A 22,786-nucleotide genomic window follows, 5' to 3' on the forward strand; every position below is an offset into this window, starting at 1 on the left:
AATACAGTTACATAGTCACAATAACTGCAGCTATTTTCTGATTTAGGACACAGTGAAGCAGATTCATCTGAGACATTAAAGTGATGGAAGGTGACAGAATGTGAGAAAAACGAATATTATGCCCGAGACCACGATCTCCACACTCTTTCCCAGTCGCAGCCCTATCCTTATTTCTCATTGTAGGGAGCAATAGTTGCAAGTTTGCACCATCTAGTGGTAAGATATAGAAGCTACAATAGAAATAGGGTAAACCACAGATTGTTAATGGCAAGAAAACTCTATAGCTGTAGGTCATTCATTGATATATTGATATATTTTCTTTCCTGCATGGCTTGTGAGCCTTTTCTATATAAACACAGTATTGGCAATATGTTAATCAATTTGTTGCAGAACTACAACTTCAAAGACATTCTGCTGGATTGCAAAAGCCTTCTTGACACCGATATACACAGGGTCCTCAGGGTACAACAGTAGTCCAGGTTTTATCAACATTCCCATGTGTCATTCCCATGACAAAAAACAAACACCTGGGGTATGGCTAAATCATGGACGGTTTGCATGCCTTAAAGGGATCCTATAGTGCCAGGAAAACAAAGCTGTTTTCCTGGCACTATAGGCTCCTGGAGTGCCTCCCTCCCCTTCAGCCACTTACCTGAATCCAGTGCCGATGTCCCTCGGTGCATTAGACCTTATAGGAAAGCAATGGCCGCGCACACATTAGACCTCCCCATAGGAAAGCATTATTCAATAGAAAATCTGACACTGGAGGTCCTCATGCAGAGCGTGAGGACGTCCAGCGTCAGATAATGGACCAAAAGTCTGTTTGGATTTCTGAAGCCCTCTAGTGGCTATCTAGTAGATAGCCACAGAGGGGAGTCTTGGAACTGCAATGTTTTACACTGCAGCACTAAGTGCAAAAGGGACACAGCACCCAGACCACTTTAATTAGCTGAAGTGGTCTGGGTGTCTACAGTGTCCCTTTAAAGACTGGTTTGAAATCCACAGTTTCAGGATATGCATTGTGTAGTGTTTTGTACTATTTTAGAAGGCCAGATTTTCAGGAAAAAAATTACTTGCCATCTGTCAAAGCAGTGCAAAATACAAGGTTACCCAGATGTCATGTCACTGTTTACATTACCTCTAGCTGGAAGAGAGACTTGGGAACTTCCTTCAGGGCATTGTTTGAAAAATCTACATCAAGCAGGTGGTTTTTCCAGAAAAGAGACAGGTTTTCAGGGAGAACATCGATGACATTATGAGAAGCCTTGCAATATTTCTGTTGTGAAACATTTTAGGAAGAGCCAATTACTTCTACAATGTGCAAAAAATATAACATAAAAAAATAAATCCCAACAAGCAAAATTAGATTAAGACACAAGTGTCAGAAATGGTTATTACATATTTAGCTCTAATGTGTGTGGTTAAAATAGTTTACTCAATAAATATTAATAGTAACTCTTAGTGATTTGGCGATTTAAAGTATCCCTGGATAAACCCTGTTTTTTCAAACATGGGGTTTCCAACTCAAATTCCTTGGTGGGGAATGTACCACCTATACATTTCGGATTCAGCAACATCATTCTTTTGCTCTATATCAGTGCATGCTGAATTAGAGTGAGCACTATATATTTTATTTCTGTTTTATCCATATATCACCTAGGGATTTTAGTAATCAGTTTATTCAATATCAGTCCCTGCTATTCACTAAGAGCTATTAGAAGGCTCCTTGTGAGGGTAAAAGTATTTATTTACTTACCCAACTTGTATTGTCAGACATACTACACTGTATTGGTGACTATTCCGTTTGTTCTTTCATACCTTCCCGATCAACTTTCACTGGACAAAGAGATACACCACACATTCGCAGGCAGGGATTATACCACCACAGCGCACAGAAGTAGAGCAAACGGATAGCTCTGTACACTGTATGTGTGTCTCTTTTCATATTTATTATGAGTACCTGATGATATATTCCTCCACTGCCCCTTCCTCTCTTTGTATGTTGCCTACACCTGAAGATATCCCAAGATGCTATTCCCTTCTCCACATGTGTATATCCTACTTTTGACTGGAAAAGAGAGACTCCGATTTTGATAGATCAAGCAGACTTTATCACGCCACTAACACATCTCAAGCACTAGAAACCTACCATTTACCATTGTATCCTAATAGTGAAGTTTAGTTTTTATTTGGAACATGTGGTGTAGTGCTAGCATATGCAATATATGATAAAACAGTAATTCTGTTTATAGATTGCTGTTCAGACAAATTAATATTACGCTAATTAATGCCATTTATTCATTCATCCCTTATAACAATATTGGGGGGAATGAAACGTTTAGTGAGTATACACTATCCCTTATTGTGCAATATTTCACACAGGGTCTGAAATATTACCATTAAAAACAAAAAACACAATTTGCTCACATAAAGTAGGTGTGACGAAAATAAATAAAAATGTGCTCTCTACAAGCTGACAATCATTATTGGAGTATAAATTAAGGTAAATGTGGCTTATAAACAAAATTTTGCTCTAGGAAGCAAACGAAGATTAAAAGAAAACAAAACAATAACATTTTTTTTTTTTAATTCTGTATTTACAAATTTGGCTATGAAGAGGTTAATAAATAGACAAAGAAACTAGACATTAGTAATATTTATGGCTATATCCTCTAAACCAGGTCTGTGTGTGTGTGTGTCTTAATTTGAAACTTACAAGGGGGCAAGACCAGGGCTCCGGCAACACCTTAAGCTTGTTTCCGGACACATTTAAGCTCTTCAGGGATTTGAAACAGTGGATAATAGAGATGGGGAGCTCAGATATTCTGTTATCAGAAATGTCCAACTCTAGTAACTTCCGCAATCCAATCCAGTTGGTGCCTGGGAGCAAATGAGAATTAATAGTTTATGGTACAATCAGGTATAAAAATAAAAAAAATTAAAAAACAATAAAATTGATTGCCGCATAATCTATACACCAAAACTGCTTCAACTTTAAACTAAAGTTGTTTTGGTGCATATTGAATCCCTTTAAATCAATCAATGGACTCTAATTAAATGTTGCAAAGAAAACACTAGGATACATCTCCTGCATTAAAGTAGGATGTAGAAAGAAGCATTCATCGAATGTTGTAGAATCGAAAGGCTCACCATCTTCTTTAAAGAGATTAACTATGTAGTTTTTTGACGCACAGAGTCGCTGAAGCCTGCTCAGATGGAGGAACCCTGATGGGAGACATGTCAGCTTGTTGTTCGAAACATCAACCTCCAGCAGCCTAGAACAAATCATTTCCAACATTAAAATACAAACATGGGGATGGAGATACATTGTACACAGATGTTTAATTTATATGAATTTTTATATATGTAAAGTCACGGAACAACAAAAACAAAATGTAACTACATGTGCAATATCGATTTACTGCAGCATGTGTCACCACACCCCTTGCTCATGTTTTTTCCCCCAGAGATTTGAGCACTTCCAGAAGGCAGTATTTACAACATAGTTTTTTCGTTATGTAATTTTTTCAGGATTAATTTATTTTATTATCATCATTCGGCTTCACTTTTTTTGTTTATCAGCTCTACGATTAAAAATAGACTTATGTAATACCAAACTATGGTCTTGGTTTAATAAGGTTCCCACTTAATTCACTGCAAGAATATTTTTCCAAATGATTGATATACAGAATTCACTGCAGAGGTCTGTGGGAATTGTTGTTGATAAATAATTTGGAAAGTGTTTCTAATAGTGTGTAAATTGTACAACAGGGCTCTCAAAGGGGTTAATTCACACATTTGTTGGTTGCTGTGTATAAAAAAAAAAAAAAAAAAGGTGCAAAAATGCACCCAACAACATTTCCCACCACTGTCAGGGCGGCGGTTTTCTGAGAAAGATAAGCAGTTTTCATGATGTTCTTTTTTGTTAAATGAATACAAAAAATATTCAAATAGCAAATGCATCTTTTTTCCTTAGTAATATCATTAGTCTTGTTTTGAGAATGTAATAAAATCGAAAAATAGAAAAACAAAACCCAAAAGAGGGATAAAAAGTGGCAGAAATACGTATTATTGTGGCACATTACAGAAAACGGGTTGTTTTTTTTGCTCAAGCTCAGCTTTAGATTGCAGACCCTACTTCCAAATATGTGCTATAAACTGTCTACTGCCAAAAAGCCAAAGCTTGACATCCGCATTTTTCCACCTCAATTAAATCATTTCATAAATGGAGGACAAAATGGAAGCCATGAATAGAGAAGTTTCTGGATATAAGAAAAAGAAAAGTATATTCAGCCAAGAAATTGGAACAAAGAATAGAGCTACTGAATGTTGTTGTAAAATTGCTTAGTGTGTAGCAAGAAAATGGAAGCCTTTCACAGATGGCGAATATATAAGAGAAGCCTTTATAAACAGTGCTGAAGTAATGTGGTGATTTGCTTAATAAATATACAATATTATCTTGGATAAAAGATATACAAGTAACTGCAAGAATAGAAAGACGAGCGATCGAAATGACAGTCAATATACAAGACAGAAGAATTTAAAAGATGCTCTTGTCTTTGGTGTCGTTGTGGATGAAAGTGGCATGGCTGGCTTTGCAGTAGTTGCTCGCTACTGTGCAAATGGTCACATTTATGAAGAATTGTGTTGCCTTAAATCACTCGAAGGAACAAAAGGAGAGGGCATTTGTAGATTATCTTAAAACACAGAGCATAGATATCAATAAAATATTCTGTATTGCTACATGCACTGTCCCTGCTATGGTTGGAAAAAGGATTTGTCCAGTACTTTCACTGCCTAATTCATCGAGAAAATTTGTCTGCAAAAATCGTACCTTCATCCTTCAACTTTGTGATGGAAACAGTTTTAGAAATTGTGAATTTTATAGTTAGCCACTCTGCATTAACCCACAAGCAGTTCAGGTTCTTACTGTAAGAACTGGAGAGATCATGTTCTGATCTTCCTCTGTATAATAATGTTCTTTGGTTCAGTCCCGGCAAGGTATTGAACAGGTTCGTAGCATGCTTGGAGGAGTTCAAGAGTTTCACCAGTGAAAAATGTCATCATTGTCCAGGATTAAGTGATATCAACTGCCTTGGCAATCTTATGTTCCTGGCTGATATTGCCGCACACCTGAAGGACCTGAATTTGCATTTACAGGGAGAAGGACACATTGTTCTTCATCTTTATAAATGGAAAGGATTCATGGAAAAACTAAATGTCTATTGTTGTGATATCACTACAGAGACATAAGTATTTTCCCAGTGTGATAACACAGAAGAATTAGAGAAGTACATTAAGGCGCTCTGAAAAGAGTTCACAGAATGATGTCAAGATTTTCAGCCCCATGTGCCAACATTTTCTTTCCTTATCAAGCCAGACTTAACTGAATCCACCTCTTTGGTCTTACTCTTTTTGAATGGCTGAATGTTGATGATTTTGGAATCCAGCATATTGAATTTAAGACAGTTATGGAGAACAAAATTCGCAGAACTGTGGAAAACTCTGGAGGGATTGCACAGATAGATCAGCTGCCATCTTGCAGTTTTGGACAAGTCTACTTGAAAAATGTATTTGCTTTAAGAAAATTGCATTTGTATTGCTTTTATCCTCTGGGTCAACGTATATCTGTGAGCAAATATTTTCACACATGAAGATCATTTTGAATCCGTATCGAAGCCATCTCAGAACTACTCACTCAGAAGCCTGTGTGAAATGTAAGTTACGCAGTTCTGACAGAGGAACTAATCAAGGAAAAGCAAGGACAAGGATCTAAGATTGACCAGTACAAAAAAAAAGTTTGTTGTAGTGTGTTCTTTGTTATTATGTTTTTAAAATCCTTTCAGCAAGTGTACATGTAGTAATAAATTACATTATAAAGGAAAAGACAAGTCTATATGATTCGATATTAATTGGCTTTAAAACGGATCTTCTTTCAAAATACATGGAACTTGTTTGTACTTGTTGTTATCATTGATAAAATAATAACTTTCTTAAAGGACCACTTTAGGCACCCAGACCACTTCAGCTCAATGAAGTGGTCTGGGTGCCAGGTCCATCTAGGTTTAACCCTGCCTGCTGTAAACATAGCAGTTTCAGAGAAACTGCTATGTTTACATATGGGTTAATCCAGCCTCTAGTGGCTGTCTCATTGACAGCCGCAAGAGGTGTTTCCGCGCTTCTCACTGTGATTTTCTAAGTGAGAAGACGCTGCCGTCCATAGGAAAGCATTGAGAATGCTTTTCTATGGACTGACTGAATGTGCCGCGCATGCGCATTTGGCGGAAGAGTTTGTTTTCCTGGCACTATAGTGGTCCTTTAATCATTCGTTCCTCTTTGAAGTCCTTTTTTTGTGTGCCAGCATTACTTAAAACATTTTACTTTGGCACAGCATTACCAAAATGTTGCCTAACCCTGCCTTAAAGGTATATATGTGAATCTTGTAAATGCTTTTATAACCCATTCAGTCATAGAAGTGGGTTTGGATTTGTAGACATAAGCTTAAGCTACCCTTGCAACAGGCCCCTTCTGTCCTTGTTTTGGGGGGCAATTAGATTGATGTTTTATCACCCTTTTACACACCTTATAACAGCACCCTTTGCATTTTTTTTTTTTATCGTATAGAGCACTCACCTTGAACAGATGATTTCCTCTGAGCTCTGCACACTGGGCAGCTCACACAGCTGGTTTTCACTTAAGTTTAGCTTCTGCAAGTTGAGGAGACCCCAAGGAATCACGGAAGGAAGGGAAGCCAAACAGTTGGAAGAGATATCCAACTCTCGTATCTTGAAGCAAATGTCTATGAACCAGTCCAAGTCCACCCAGGGTAACCGGAGGCTGGACCACTTCACACAGACAGGCTAGGTATAAAGGAAGTAGAGTCTACAGTTAAAACATATACAACTTATCGGATATAAAAAGAAAAAAAAAATAAGATCAAAGGAAAGTGAGCTTAAGCCTTTATAACATTACACAAAAAATATACATTCAGTACTTGGGTGGAAATTAGGGGTGAAATACAGGGAGGGGATAAAATATTTGATCCCCTGCTGATATTGGACGTTTGCCCACTGACAAAGAATTGATCAGTCTATAATTTTAATGGTAGGTGTATTCTAACAGTGAGAGACAGAATAAAAAAAGTGATAAATTGATTTGCATGTCAATGAGTGAAATAAGTATTTGACCCCTTCGACTTAGTACTTGGTGGCAAAACCCTTGTAGGCAACAACAGGTCAGATGTTTCTTGTAGTTGGCCACGAGGCTTGCACACATCTCAGAAGGGATTTTGTCCCACTCTTCTTTGCAGATCCTCTCCAAATCATTAAGGTTTTGATGCTGTTTTGGCAACCTTCAGCTCCCTCCACAGATTTTCTATGGGATTAAGATCTGGAGACTGGTTAGGCCACTCCAGGACCTTAATGTGCTTCTTCTTGAGCCACTTCTTTGTTTCCTTGGCTGTGTGTTTTGTGTCATTGTCATGCTGGAATACCCAACTACGACACATTTTTAATACCCTGGCTGAGGAAAGGTGGTTCTCACCCAAGATCTGATGATACATGGCCCTGTCCATCGTCCCTTTGATGCAGTGTAGTTGTCCTGTCCCCTTAGACTGAAACCCCTCCCCAAAGCATAATGTTTCTACCTCCATGTTTGACGGTGGTGTTCTTGGGGTCATAGGCAGCATTCCTCCTCCTCCAAACACGACAAGTTTGGTTAATGCCAAAGAGCTTGATTTTGGTCTCATCTGACCACAACATTTTCATCCAGTTCTCCTCTGAATCATTCAGATGTGCATTGGCAAACTTCAAACGGGCCTGTATATGTGCTTTCTTGAGCAGGGGGACCTTGGGGGCACTGTAGGATTTCAGTTCTTCATGGCGTAGTGCGTTATTAATTGTTTTCTTGGTTACTATGTTCCCAGCTGCATTGAGATCATTAGCAAGATCCTCCTGAGTAGTTTTGGGCTGATTCATCACTGTTCTCATGATCAACTCCACGAGGTGAGATCTTGCATGGAGCACCATACCGAGGGAGACGGACAGTTATTTTGTGTTTCTTCTATTTGCAAATAAGCGCACCAACTGTTGTCACCTTCTCACCAAGCTGCTTGGCGATAGTCTTCTAACCCATTCCAGCTTTGTGTAGGTCTACAATCTGGTCCCTGACATCCTTGAGCTCTTTGGTCTTGGTCATGGTGGAGAGTTTGGAATCTGATTGATTGATTGCTTCTGTGGACAGGTGTCTTTTATACAGATAACGAGCTGAGATTAGGAGCACTCCCTTTAAGAGAGTGCTCCTAATCTCAGCTCGTTACCTGTTTAAAGGACACCTGGGAGCCAGAAATCTTGCTGATTGATAGAGGATCAAATACTTACTTATTTCCCTCATTGACATGTAAATCAATTTATAACTTTTTCTGGATATTTTTTTGTTGTTATTCTGTCTCTCACTGCTAAAATACAACTACCATTAAAATTATAGATTGATAATTTGTTTGTCAGTGGGCAAACGTTCAAAATCAGCAGGGGATCAAATACTTTTTTCCCTTACTTTACGTAAGCAGGGATTCTGAAAAACAACTGTTAAATCCCATCATAATTTTGATCATATTTAAATATGAAGTGATCTAAAATACTTTTACATAGCTCCCTATGTATGAATCACTTTTTGTATCTGAATGCCTTGGTTTTCAGAAAGTACATAAAGAAAAGTAGGGATTACTGTTCCTTACGTATAGCAGTCAAGTTGACGAAACTTGACAATGGGCAGAACTTAAGCAAGGTTCTATTTCAGTTATCAATCAGATTTGCCATTCTGTGGAATTTATTTTTACTGATGGGTTGTGGGTAAAAAAAAGTCACGTGGACAGAGGAGAACAAAATGGCAGTACCTGGATACTGGCACGAAGAAGAAAAGATAAATATAAAAAAGTCAAGTGTCAAGGCGGTGATAATCTTTCAAATACAGGGGCATAAAAAAGTAAACTGAAAGAAAAAACTAAAACAAACCCCCTCTCCCCAAAAAAACCTATGCACACTTTTTTTGTCTAGGGTACATACAAGCTTTTACACATTAGTGAATGCTGCTATGTCATGTTACCATGGTTTGTATGGTAGGAGGACATCAATAAAACAATAAAAAAAGAGAAGCAATGTTTTAGTTCACTATGTTAAAGAATGTACATTATGGTGTGATTTCCAGACTGCGAAGATGCATTTTGCTATAAATATAGCTCACACATCTAGCAATTAAGGAAGTTATAAAACGTATCAATATTGCCAAGATGTCTGGTACTTTCCTGTTTCCAAACCAGTCGTACTTCCTTTGTTCTCTTCAGAAGACTAAAAGTCTCTACAGTTTTAGTCTCTAAACTTTCCTTATCACAAATGATTTTAAAACTATAACCAGAACAGTTTCACTGCCAACTAAGCAGGCTATACAGTGTTTAGCAGTAACGCTCATTTACCATTTGAAAGTCCGACATCGCGTGGAGGTGGCCATCTTAGAATTGCATCAGTGAATGTTACAGATTAAAAAAAAACACAAAAAAACACAAAACTGCAGAAACCATGTGATATCAGCATATTTGCCAAGACCTATGTCTGCCAATGTGCAGCTCAAATGCACTTTTATGGGGACTTTTCTTTGGTGTCCTCAGAAATGAAAACCAGAGGGGGGGAAAAAAAAGCCAAACATGGCAGGATATAGACTAAAATCATAGTAGCCCTGCTAGATCTCGGACAGTTGGCAGGTATGTCAGCAGTGCAAATCAAGACCTAAGATTTGCAGACAAGCTCCCATAATTCTATTGTGCAAGAGAGAGGTGAAAAGTTGTCTGAACTGAACTTTCTGATGATACTGTAGTGTGTCAAAGGATACCTGGGATTTGTTTTTTTCCTAAAGCTAAACAAAATGCTGATCAGAATGCAAAATCCACTCGGTATACCACCCAAGAAAAAAAAAAAAAGAAGGTAGCTAATTACGATGCACAAAAACTGCAATATACTATATATGTACTGTGCATTTGAAAAAAAACTACCAAAAAAAAGAAGACGTTAGAAGGAACACTACGTGGGATGTGTCAAAAGATAGCAAATAGTAGAATAATTTAACGTTTAATAATAATTCATGGCACACAAAAAGAGGACAGCACAAGCTCAAATGTGCAAAAGCATAAGATCTGCCCAACAGATTTGGTGGCAGCTACATTTAGACCTATGCAGCAGAAGGCATGTATGTTCTAGTCAAGCTCCTGCCACGTCTATTAGCTCAGTAGAGCTAACTGAAGTAGAAGAAAACTCCTCCATCTGTCTACTATTATCACAACATTCATATAGAAAATTATAAAAATATTAAATAGATTTTACAAACAGACACACATTCTACACATGTGCAACGTTGTAAGTGTACTAAAGAAACACTACAAACACACTCCAAGGCTTTTGTTAGAACATATCTTCTTGGGAGCAAAGAAACAAAATAATCAGTGTTAAAGTAATTATTATATTTTAGACCATACTAAAGGAAGTTCAAGCCACAATGTAGAAGTGTATTGTAGAATTCATCCAAAATGCAGGGTATTCCCACTGCGTGTGGTGCTTAAGTCAATAGATATTTTGTTTTAGGCATGTATAGAAAATATTCTTCGTGACTTATCCCACGTATGGCTTTTAACCACAGATGCCCAAAGCAATGAACAATTGTCTGCACCTTTGCTCTAAATACGCTTTCGATAAGCTATGTAATGCATTTCAGCTATCTTAATTTGAGGTTATGAACTTTGCATATTTCCTGATCTCAATGATGCATCCTGCTAGGTATTTAGTAGATATGCCCTTATGGAAGCATGCATGCATTTAATTATGCATTGAGGGTTGAGGGTATAAAACAGATTGCAAAAGCTTCAGATCCCTTGTTTGCTGCCTTTGCAAGCCGTCTAGTTTTCTCTCAGCCCAGACTTTCTCTGACTGTCCAATCACAGACTTTATGCAGTTCAATGAGAAATCTATGAAGGGCAGACTCCGAAATAATCAGAACTTTATGGGATTTACCCACTATACCATGGGTTGCAGAAAATTTGCAAGGAGATTTCAGGCCAAAACAGCACATTTGTCCATTTTGCAATTCCCATACCAGTTCTCTATAATTCCAATTTAGTCTATAAACACAGAAGTGTTTTATCTGCTTTCCACTGACCAGTAGTGTGTCTTATTTAACATTACAGAGTCATTCATTTATGGAAAAAGTTGCACTCCAGTTCCTTTTAAGCTTCGCAGGACACTAGATACTGTTAATGCAGCGTCATTGAGTTAGCAAGTCAGTTTGTCCAGTGAGTCACCTACTATAAACCCTTCACATTTACAGTGTGCACTTCCATTATTTCAGAGGAAAATCTAATATAAAATATACATATACACACACACATATATATATATATATATGAATCGTCAACAAATTCCATAGTACTTTACAACGGGTGGACTAATAAACATGTAATTGTAACCAGACACGTACATGCTAGAGGGAGTGGGGTAAAGTGACAAAAGGTAAGGATAGTAATAGAGAAGTAGATTGGTAGAATAGTATTCACTGAAGACTTAGTGTGGTGTTTTTTGTTTTTTTTTAAATGACAGTTGGGAGCCATTAACAGTTTAATCGATACACTTTTGTGACAAATTAGTTTTTAATGGTTTTTTGCAGGAGTGGAGACTGTTTAACGGAAAAGGGAAGGGAGTTCCACAGAAGCGGTGCAGCCCTGGTATATTATATTTATTATTACATTGCTAAACACAGATCTGCAAGCACCGACAAGCCATACAACTTGCTTTTCCCACACAAATCTCAGTGCTGTTACTGCTGCAAGGGATTGTGGATGGGCATATGCAAATGAGTTAAGCAAAGAACCACCTTTTGCCTCATTTATCCAATTTTACACATGGATTACTTGGAGTTTGTGTTTGCTGTATACAACAGCTTATAAACACCACTCAGGAAGAGATACAAAGCCAGACAGCTTTTTTTGTTGTGAATGCAACTCATCAGCATGAGGTTGGTTACTTGTATATATGCACAAATATACACCAAATTGACTTTCTTATTCTTTGGATAACTATTGCATTTAAAACACATTTTGGTATATGGTCAAATAACCTGCAACAAGGAAAATGTTAAAACAAGGCCGACCAAATGTGGTCATCTCTTGCATCATCACACAGGAAATTTGTAAAAGCTCTCATTAGAGAAGCGCAAGAATAAGAAATACAGCTCTAAAGACACAGCTTTTTCCTACCGATTCCTGAGCGGCATGCTGTTTTAGGTCTGAGAATTCCACAATGCTCTTTCTCAACAGCTGTTTTGTCAGCTCTGGACTGTCCATCAAGATGTAGGAACACAAGCCAGCTCCGTTCTGAAGAAGAAACTCTGCGACGTCTTCATATCCTGACAGAAGGACCAAAGAATTAGGTGCTGAAACTCCCTTTTTACAGCTGTGCAAAATATATATATATATATTTTTAAAAAAAGGAACATACTGTTACATCTTAAATAAGCAAACATAGGTTGTAAGGCAGGAAGCAGACTTTACTAAACTTCCCAATACACACACCTTACACAAATTACTCAGCACGTACAGTATGTGAAAAATGCCATCGTATTTCTAGAGTTTACAGGACTGACAGTCATTTATTTTTGGACAAATGCTGTACTGAAATGTATCTGTCTCTCAAACTGTTCCATTTGACCTATTTCAGCTTTTGGTACAAATGCTGCTTTTTCAGCATCGTCACATCATACAATATTGAAAAATAAAAATGTCACCAGTTAGACAAAATGCACCTACAAGGATTTTTTCTTATGATTTTGTAAAGAGGACAATGCACAGCCTATTTTTGTTTTGAGGTGGATTGAACAATTTTCAAAAAGGAACCCAGGATATAGCAGGAAAGAGGATCACTACTCAGACATAATACAGTTAACAGTTAAGAATATCAAAAGACAAACATAAATATCTGCCTATACATGGTATAAGATCTCAAAGGCCATCATACATTTCAGTGCATCACGTTATTTTGCCCAATTTTCATATTTTAGTGGGATGCATTAATTACTGACTAGTTTATTTTTTCTACTGTGTTTCATCCATGTTATTTTCATGGATCACTTCCCCATTGTATATCAGCATGTTGTTTAATTGTGGTCATAATGACACAGTGTGTGTTATCAATCTGTATATATATGTATAGTGCAATACAGCTCAAATACATATACACACTGATAACACACACTTGCAAAAGGATCTACACACCGACAGATATTGTCTAAACCAGTGGTTCCCAAACTGTGTGCCACGACGTGTACACACGGGTGCTGCAGAATGTTTCACCGGTGCTATGATTATAGCACCGGGGAAACATTACGGCTGAACAGAGGCCCGGTGAGACTGCGACCAGGCCCCTGTAATGTCGGCCGACTGGGAGGAAGTGACAGTCTTTCACTTCCTCCAAGAATCCTGCAGGGAGACAGCGCGGGAGGAGGCAGCCGCAGCGTGAGGGGAGAGGAGCACGAAGAGCTCCAGATCCCTCACTCCCACCAGCAGCAGTACTCCAAGCCACCCTCCTGGCACATAAGGTAAAAAAACAGGAGGGTGGCTGGAGATATTTTTAAAAAATCACTTGTATATGTGTGAGTGTGTGTATGTGTATGAGTGCATGAGTGTTTGTGAGTATGAGTGTGTGTGTATATGAGTGTGTGTATATATATGTCAGTGTGCTTCTGTGTCTGCGCACACATCTGTGTATGTGCATCCGTGTGTCAGGATGCGTGTTTTTATGTCAGTGTCATGGTGTGGGCATGTATCAATGTTTGTGTGCGTCAGGGTGCATGTGTGTATATGTCGGTGTGTGTATGTGTCGGTGTCTATATGAATTTGTGTGTATGTGTCAGTGTATTTATATGCATTTGTCTGCTAATGTGCATGAATATCTGTGTAAGTATGTATGCATGTGTGTGCATACATCCAAGCAGTCAAACACCAGCACAACATACAAGCACAGTCCTGCAATCTAACACAAATATTACATACAAACACCACTGCATTCAAACTAAAAAACAAAATAAAAATACAAACACACACCACCATTACTCAAACACAAATACTTCACACAAATGTACATTCGCATTTAAAAGTGAACATTACATTCAGAAGCACCCCTTCAAACACCAACACTATACATTACACTATAGTGACAGTAAATGCCGCAGCGCTGTACAGATATGAAACCTAGAAATTTTGACTTGGGGTGCCTTGGAAAAATACTGAAATATTAAGGCGCCTTGAACCTAAAAAGTTTGGGAACCACTGGTCTAAACAGAGGTACTGGGAATACCGGATCTGATATAGTCAAGAGACAAGAGGGAATACACTCAACAGGGTCTTTGTTCTTTAACCCCTTAAGGGCCAAACTTCTGGAATAAAAGGGAATCATGACATGTCACACATGTCATGTGTCCTTAAGGGGTTAAGCACAGAAAATCTGCCTAGGACAATGGAACAAGACATACTCAAAGAGTATTATATAGTCAGGCAAAGGTGAAATTCAGGTCCTTGTACAATAGCACCATCTATAGGCTGATCTATGCTTAGAATGAAATAAATATTAAAAGTGCTTACACATTACTCTCTCTTACCATTACCAAAAAGGTTATAATATAGAGAGAGGCACAGTAAGATTTCTTACAGGTGAAAACATTATGCATTATATCAGATCCAATCACGCACAATACAAGTAATTGCTGTATCTTATGCAACTTTCTCACTATTCACACAAGAAACTATCTAATGTTAGTGAACGCTTATTAGACAGAATTAAAAAGCAAACCAAACATTTTAGGGGGCAGTGAAGAAGGTGGAAAGCAATAGATAAAGTATGATTGCTTGCCCAGTCCTGTAAAAACCTTGTTTGCAGAAAATATTCTGAACTTTTAGAGAAAAGGGATCCGTAGGTAGAAGGTAACTAGTGGACCTGATATACAATAAACGAATAATTCGGATTTAATACTATTGTCACTTAAGGTTATTTAAGAAAAAATAAAGAGAAGAAAAAAAAGCCCCCAATAAAATAATCTACTGTGCACTGATCTATGTGTTCATTAAACAAATAAAGACTTTTTTCCCCAGCACACACCTAACCATATGTTTTACGCGCAGTCATATATTTGTATCCATATTGTTTATGTTTATTGGTTCTTCCTTTGTACAATTTTCATTTTCTTTATGAATATGTGAGGTTATGCTGTAACAAAAAAATATCTGTCTTCACACCCCAAAACCTTGCTATTTTTAGTTCCATATTTATTCTGCAGATTCCTTATATAAATAGCCTCCAGCATTAAGAAAATGCTGTCACGCAGTCACAAACCTTTCATTTGTAAATGGGACAATTTTGTTTTATTGCTTGTACGGGCTGACTTGGAGGCTGACTTGGAGCTGTGTCAGAATCTGGGAAGCAGCTCTGTAAAATGAAAAATAACTGCACCCTTATTTCTCTGTGCAAGACTGAGTGACAAGTCATTATCAGTAGAATGTGCTCAACCCTCGGAACTTGCAGTTGCAAATCCCATCAGGATTGACTTAAAGGGACTCTCCAGGCAGCCCTTTTTACTCACCTGGTTCCAGCGCCGGGAGCCTTGTGAAGCTGCGCCCCCTATTACGTCAAAATGACGAAATAGGCGGGCACGAGCAGGGAGCAATCAGACACTTCCATTCGCCACACATGCACGCATACTTCAGAGGGCGGCATTCATGCCGCCCTCTGAAGTCCTGAGCGCACTACCCACATGCGCGCGGTGTGCGTGGCCGCGAGCTGAGCTGACAGCTCAGCTTGTGGTCTTTGCCCGCCCCCTCCTCTGCTGACAGGCTGGAGAGAGAAGGTGCGCACACAGTGCCTTCTCTCTCCTGCACACGTCAGACATATTTTAATACGTCTGACGTGAACAGGGCCTTTTTGGCCCTGCATGATAGGAAGTCCCTCTGGTGGCTGTTCCTATCAATCAATGTAAACACTGTATTTTCTCTGAAAATACAGTGTTTACATTAGATTGCCTGCAGGGAGCTATAGATCTCACCTGAACAACTACATTAAGCTGTAGTTGTTCAGGTGACTATAGTGTCCCTTTAAAGGACCACTATAGTGCCAGAAAAAAAACAAAAAAAACAAAACTTGTTTTCCTAGCAGTATAGGGTCTTTATGTCCCCGCCCTCAGGGTCCCACTCCCGCTGGGCTGAAGGGGGCTGAAGGGGTTAAAACCTTTCTCCAGTGCCAGGCTCCCTCAGCACTGGGGAACTCTCCTCCCTCTGCCGACGTCAGTGCCGGATGCGCATGCGCGGGAAGAGCTGCGTGAGTATTCAAGCCGCCCATAGGAAAGCATTTCTCAATGCTTTCCTATGAACATCCAGTGTCTTCTCACTGTGATTTTCACAGTGAGAATCGCGGAAGCGCCTCTAGTGGCTGACAGGGAGACAGCCACTAAAGGTTGTATTAACCCTCAGTGAAACATAGCAGTTTCTCTGAAACTGCTTTGTTTTTCAGCTGCAGGGTTAACACTAGCTGGACCTGGCACCCAGACCACTTCATTGAGCTGAAGTGGTCTCGGTGCCTATAGTGGTCCTTTAACCTTGCATCCTTCCAAAATAATAAGTAGCATTAAAATTGGGTAATAGTAACATCCCCAAGATTTACTTGGAAACCAGAGTAATCTGAATGTACCTTCCCTGGTTAAATACTTTGTTATTTTTATTCAATACAATATTATAGTATTTAGCTTGACAGAAATGATGGTGGATGCCAAAAACAGCCTTTCAGTAAAAACAGAAAATGTCACTAAAGATTTGGATCTTTAACAGAACCTGAAGAGCAGACAAGAGATTTCAAAGGGGTCAATTTGTTTCTCACATAAGAAAAAATACACACACACACACACACACAATAATAATAAATAACAAGTTAAAAAAACAAACAAATGTGCTGTACCTGCCATAATGGTTGCATAGAGGGGTAGCCTCTTCAGTACTGGAAATTCGTTATTTCTCACGGCGTAACTGTCTGGATCCGCATGGTAGGTAAGAATAAGGAGTTTGACCAGGCTCAGGTGGCCTTGTTCACAGGCAGTGACTAGCATCCAGCTCAGGAGCGTCTTGTGGCTAGATGCATCTGCAACAGACCGGCAAGCACTCAAATAAAGGGAATCTTTACTGATTCAACTTGCTGTGCAATCATAACATAGTATTATCGCTATTAATATGGACATGCAATAAGCCAACAAATCGACATTGGTACATTCATTTACAAGAAGGAATAACTCCTTGCTCTGTCAACAATGTAAAGGAAGAATTATCTTCTCTCAAATAGGGGTTTATTTGCAAAGCACCAAATTGTAGACTGGAAAAGTTTGCAATACATATCAAACTCTTTTATTGTAATAGTATGGCTACTTTAACCTAAATTTTCCTACGTGTATTTGCTTAGGTACCATGCATTGTCCAGTTAATAATCCCCATTAAGCATGACATAGGAGAAGATTCTCAGTGTTCCACCATGTCACATACCTGGCAGAGAATCTAGCAACATGGCTACAGTTTCTGTGTGGCCAAAATGAGCTGCCATTACAGCCGGATTGTCATCGGTTGGTTCAGTTGGCAAAGCCACCTTGGCACTCTGCAGTAGGTACCGCACAGAGGGCAGATCTCCATAGGCAGCCGTGATCCTCAAAAGCTGATACTGTTCAAAGGAGAGATTCAAATTTTAGAATGTGAAATATTGCTAAATGAGCGATCTACTGTCAAAATGAGCAGAACAGGCAAATGTCTAGCATATCAGAGTAAATGGCTGATACACAAGGTAAATGGGCATTTATTTCAGGGTTATTAAGCTAATCAGCAAACTCACACGGGAACAAAATGCACTTTATCAGAATGAATGACCACGTTCACTCCCTGTGATTGATCAAATTATTAGGGTCTCTACTTTAACGGGCAGATTCAAAGGGCCTTGATGTGAATGCATGAAATATCAAGGTGAATGACCAGATTTCCTCAGTTAATGGACATAATCAGAGGATTTTTGACTAAACAGTCAAAAAGTGAACTGAAAATGTAATTATTCAACTCTATTGTAGTCACAGTTTGGCTATTCAAATCTGATTTTTTTTTTTTTTTAAATCGGTTTTAAATTCACTATTTTGTAAATAAACCTTAAAAAGGACTACTAAATTCTCCCAGGCCACCTCCTTTCAATAAAGTGGTCTGAGTGCAGTGGTCCTTTAGTTTTAACCCAGCAATGTTAAACGTTGCTGTTTAGTAGATATGGCAATGTTTGTTTGGAGTTATTATGCAAATAATGTATTGCCTTATACTTCCTGTTTCCAGTTTACCCCTGATCTGGATGTAGTTCTAAAGTCTAACATGGATCCTCACACTAAAAGCTTGTATTGTCTTTATTGCCCTATTTGAAACAATGTTTACATTACTGAGTTAAATATGCCTCTAGTGGCTGTTTAACTGAGAGAAACTAGAGGCCCTTCCGCTGTGAGAACCAAGTCAAACCCTGTTCTCACCGGTAACCTCCATTAAAATGGAGGAGCACAGTGCTACTCACACACTCCTCATTGGATAAAACATTTAGAAGCATCTGTGTGACACCACAGGATGGGGATCGAGCGGCTATCAGGACTGAAAAATAAGGTATTACCCTTTATTGTACTTTTTATTTAGATTTTGGGGAGGTTGGGTGCATAAATCTAAAAAAAAGGTTTATATTCCTAATGCTATAGTGTTCACAAATGTAATCATAAAAATTCACCAAATCATATTTCACCAAGACCTCCTAGAAGCCGTAGTCCTTAATGTACTTTATTTTAGATAAAGGGAATTAGATATCTCACTATAAAACATCTTTACCTTTTCGTGCTTCTGAATGTTTTCCTCACAAGCTTTCTTCACTAGATCCTTTGCTTTATCAGCCTCACCCTCCTGGTAGGCAGACTGGATCTCCGCTATCACTGGCGTCTGGTTGATTGTAAGCTCTCCAGGCAGGACCTGCTTGTTTCCCATAACTGTGGTGCCTGTGTACAAGAAAAATGTATTTCTTTCATAAAGTAATTAAACATTTGACAAATAGGTTGAAGCCAGCAAAATCTATAAACTTTACTGTAACCAATAACATGATAAATATTCAGAGCATGTGCCTCGAGTTCATATTTTGTTTCAGAAACATTTTGGCTGTTTTTAGCTCCTCAATGGAGAGTTAAATGTAATGCCATCATCGCAATCTGCTAGTTCAGCTCATATGCGATGTTAGATTATAAAGCAATGTTACTTTAATCATAAGCATGACTTAGCACTGTTTCTTGTTCTTCTGAGCCCTGCAGCCTATGTAGGTACAGAATAACATGTTTATCACTAGGCTAGCCAAGCAGGTCCTATACAAGTAAGACTCACGATCACTCTATTGTCACAGAAAACTAGACATGCAAGAGTCATTATGCTTTGTTTATACCATAACCCGGTTCATTCCTATATTACTTGTAAACTTGCTATGTTACAATCTCACACATGCTAATCGATATTGTCAGCATTTCAATATAGGAATTGGGAAAATTATTTTTGGTTTCAGCTGCTGTCACCTAGAGGGTACCTATTTCTACTGATTTAGTTAGATCATATATTAGCGATCACGTAGGTTTTTTATTCATTAAATGCATTCTCTTTTTTATCTAGTCTACAATCTTACACATGTCTTAGCTACTCGTAATAGAATTGACCTTGCATATTTATATAAAAAGGTGCAAGTATTCCCATGTCCCCCATTGTTACAACTGTAGTTGAAACGTATGTGGAATGCCGTTGGGGTACCATATGCGCGTTGTTATATCTTTTTGCACTACAAAAATAAAGAATAAAAAAAAAAAAAAAAGATACTGGCGGTTAATAGTGACAGGTATTTACAAACAATTTTGACAAACTTTAGGAACCTATGGGTTTTTTAATGCATTTTGTTCCAGACTTCAAAATTTTACTTTGCTACTATTCTACTTGCTCATTGCCTGGGAGATTAAAATATTTTGAGATTATTTTCTCTTTTTCAAGGGTGGCTCTCATAAAAATGAAGCTTGTTGTTTTGCATCAATTCCTACAATCTAAATATGATCGATTAAAGCCTTTTTAGCCAACTATGGCTCCGATTTAATATTTTAGGATATGTTTCAAATTTAATATTTTTGATTATTTATTTTTTAATAATATTAAAATATCAAAAAACATACCATATATAAAAAAAATATATAAATATATATAAAAATGCAATATTAAAATACTTTTCAAAATATTAAATCATTTGAAAAGTTTATCCAAATATCATCATTCATTTGGAAAAACACGTCCAACTATATTTTTACACAAATAATGCTTATGATTCAATCATTGATCTTTTTTACTATGTATAACACAATGTATACAAGACAACACAAGGGAACCCCAACCCAGATTCAGTTACAATAGTTTAGGGCTTTATTGAGGATCACAACCTTGGAGGAATCTATAGAAAGAATAAACAAAATACTAAAATTATGAAATATTCTGGATTTATACCATAGCGTTAGTCCAAAACCAAAGCGGGAAACGCATATATACATATGGGGCTGGAAAAAGCTATATAATAACGAACACTATACTTATCTATGTTGACATCCTATGAAACAAAAAAATATATAGAAAGTAATCGGAAAAATACCAAGAGCAATTAAAACATCAAAAAATAAATAGTAATAGGAATTGTTAAAATGTCCTAAATTCCCTACCTGTACATAGAATATAATTACCAATAAAGCTTGTTACTAGATTTGAGAGATGTATTGTAGATTACCTAACATGCCCTTCTCAGGGAATACAAAATTAAAATATGAGAAGTGGTTTCTACACTTACATAATGCAGACAGATACAGACTGCCGCTGCTTGTTAATTATTCAGCAAATCTCAAGTCACACAGACATTTGAGAGGGCTCCTGAGATTCAGCCCATTAGAGCAGCAGCTTCTAAGCATCTGCCTAAATTTTTGAAGGGCAAATATAAAGTTTAACACTTGTGCCGCCAGGAAAGGCCTGAAACACATTATTATCAAGTTTGTTTGTCCAGGCATAAGAGGGAAACAAATATTAACATGCTTGTTTTCACTAAATATTATGCTACAATGAGTAATAATAATAATAAAAAAATATATATTTAATAAAAAAAAAAAAAAAATTAAAGCCAAGCAGAAAACAAAAAATTCTTAGTTTCAGCTGCATTTAAATCTTGGCTGATGTGGCTCATAGTTTGCATAGTTTGCAAACCACCTGAATTCACTGGTCAGCAAAAATTATCATTTTTGCTTACTAGAGAGAAATCACAAAATTATATACATTATATTTATAAGACATCATTATATATATATATATATATATATGTTTTGTGATTTACATACACACAATTGATTTACTGTAAATAACCTAGACTTTACATATACTATCAAAGTCACTGTTTGATATGCAAGTGCTTTAGTATACCATCTCCATTTACTATACGATACATAATATTCAATTTTAAATAATATAAATAGAGAACACATGCAACAGGTAATAAGGAATCTCTTGATTAGAGCCCATGCTTTCTAATAGTATATTATCACTCACAGCCAGGCATACAACAAGCACTAACAATGCCAAAAAGGTCTGCATGAGAACATTTTCCAACACACCGTGTTACTCAACAGGGAATTTAAATTTTATGCCAAAATAGCTGAGCTGGTAAAATAGCTAAGATTCCACTTCAGCTATTTTGGCCAACAATGTGCAATACTATTGTGAATATTCCTCAGTTCCTCCTTTAATGAATAGCCCACACGCCAAATTTAGAATACTGTTGCACTCTCGGAGGCCAACCATAGACAGACCACCAGTCTTTAGGTTACCCATTGAGCCACTCCCAGGGAACTATTTGCGGATGCCCAGCATTATGATAGTTAACACACAAAATTCTATGAAATAACATAGAAGAGAAGAACTGACCTTTTCATCATATGTGCACGTACATTTCTCCTGTTCCTTGTTAAAGAATAATCTAGACGCAATGGTCACAGATTTGGGCATACATTTATCGGTCACTTAGGCATCGTTATTTGTTATCCCAATGACCTTCGTACAAAAACATAGCATCTCTGGATAGGAGGACCCTTCTGTCTCACTTCACACAGGCGGAGATAAGAGAGTGGGAGGGAAGATACGTCTTTGTCTGAAGCCTTGCTGGCAATTTTCAATTCCCTATCCCATTAGTGGAGTGTAACACAAGCTTCTGATACTTTCATGAGGTTTAAGCAATCAGAAGGAGTGATGGGATTTGTTGGCCTGCTATTACATGAGATAAGTGTTCAAAAAAAGAATTTAACTCTTAAATCTTTCCCTGCTTAGGAGTCGAAGGATGGAATAGTGCACAGTCAAGGTTTTTTTCCTTCGTTGTACTGAGATGTTTACATATCTGAAGGGGTAGAGAGATGTGGAGACTATATCTGTATCACACAGTGGTAAATGGACCAAAGCACAGGCTACGTAGTAATCTTCACGTTATTTCAAACCAAAGACAGAAGACAATATGGGCTCTTTGTTTTGACTAACCAACTACTGATTAAACCAAAATAAAGAACACAAAAATAACTCAACAAATGCAAGGTTGACAACATATATTATTCTATGTAGATG

The 22,786-nt window shown here is 37.7% G+C and overlaps 1 protein-coding gene across 3 annotated transcripts in view; it reads right to left on the minus strand.

The window, feature by feature from the left end:
* Window positions 1–22,786, minus strand: part of LRRK1 (leucine rich repeat kinase 1) — a 96,386-nt gene that overhangs the window by 40,876 nt on the left and 32,724 nt on the right. The window contains exons 1-9 of one of the 3 annotated variants that reach the window (XM_063448821.1): window positions 22,100–22,207; window positions 18,956–19,119; window positions 17,606–17,777; window positions 17,031–17,210; window positions 12,293–12,441; window positions 6,634–6,860; window positions 3,151–3,275; window positions 2,717–2,880; window positions 1,139–1,276 (exon numbers count right to left, since the gene is read on the minus strand). In XM_063448821.1, the coding sequence (XP_063304891.1) occupies window positions 1,139–1,276; window positions 2,717–2,880; window positions 3,151–3,275; window positions 6,634–6,860; window positions 12,293–12,441; window positions 17,031–17,210; window positions 17,606–17,777; window positions 18,956–19,108 (1,308 nt within the window). In that variant the 5' untranslated portion in view covers window positions 19,109–19,119; window positions 22,100–22,207. Of the gene's footprint in view, window positions 1–1,138; window positions 1,277–2,716; window positions 2,881–3,150; window positions 3,276–6,633; window positions 6,861–12,292; window positions 12,442–17,030; window positions 17,211–17,605; window positions 17,778–18,955; window positions 19,120–22,099; window positions 22,208–22,786 lie in introns of those variants that run through there. The other 2 variants (XM_063448820.1, XM_063448822.1) reach the window with 2 other exon arrangements.

The sequence above is a fragment of the Pelobates fuscus genome, chromosome 3 (genome assembly GCF_036172605.1).
Source record: "Pelobates fuscus isolate aPelFus1 chromosome 3, aPelFus1.pri, whole genome shotgun sequence".
NCBI classification, from domain to species: domain Eukaryota; kingdom Metazoa; phylum Chordata; class Amphibia; order Anura; family Pelobatidae; genus Pelobates; species Pelobates fuscus.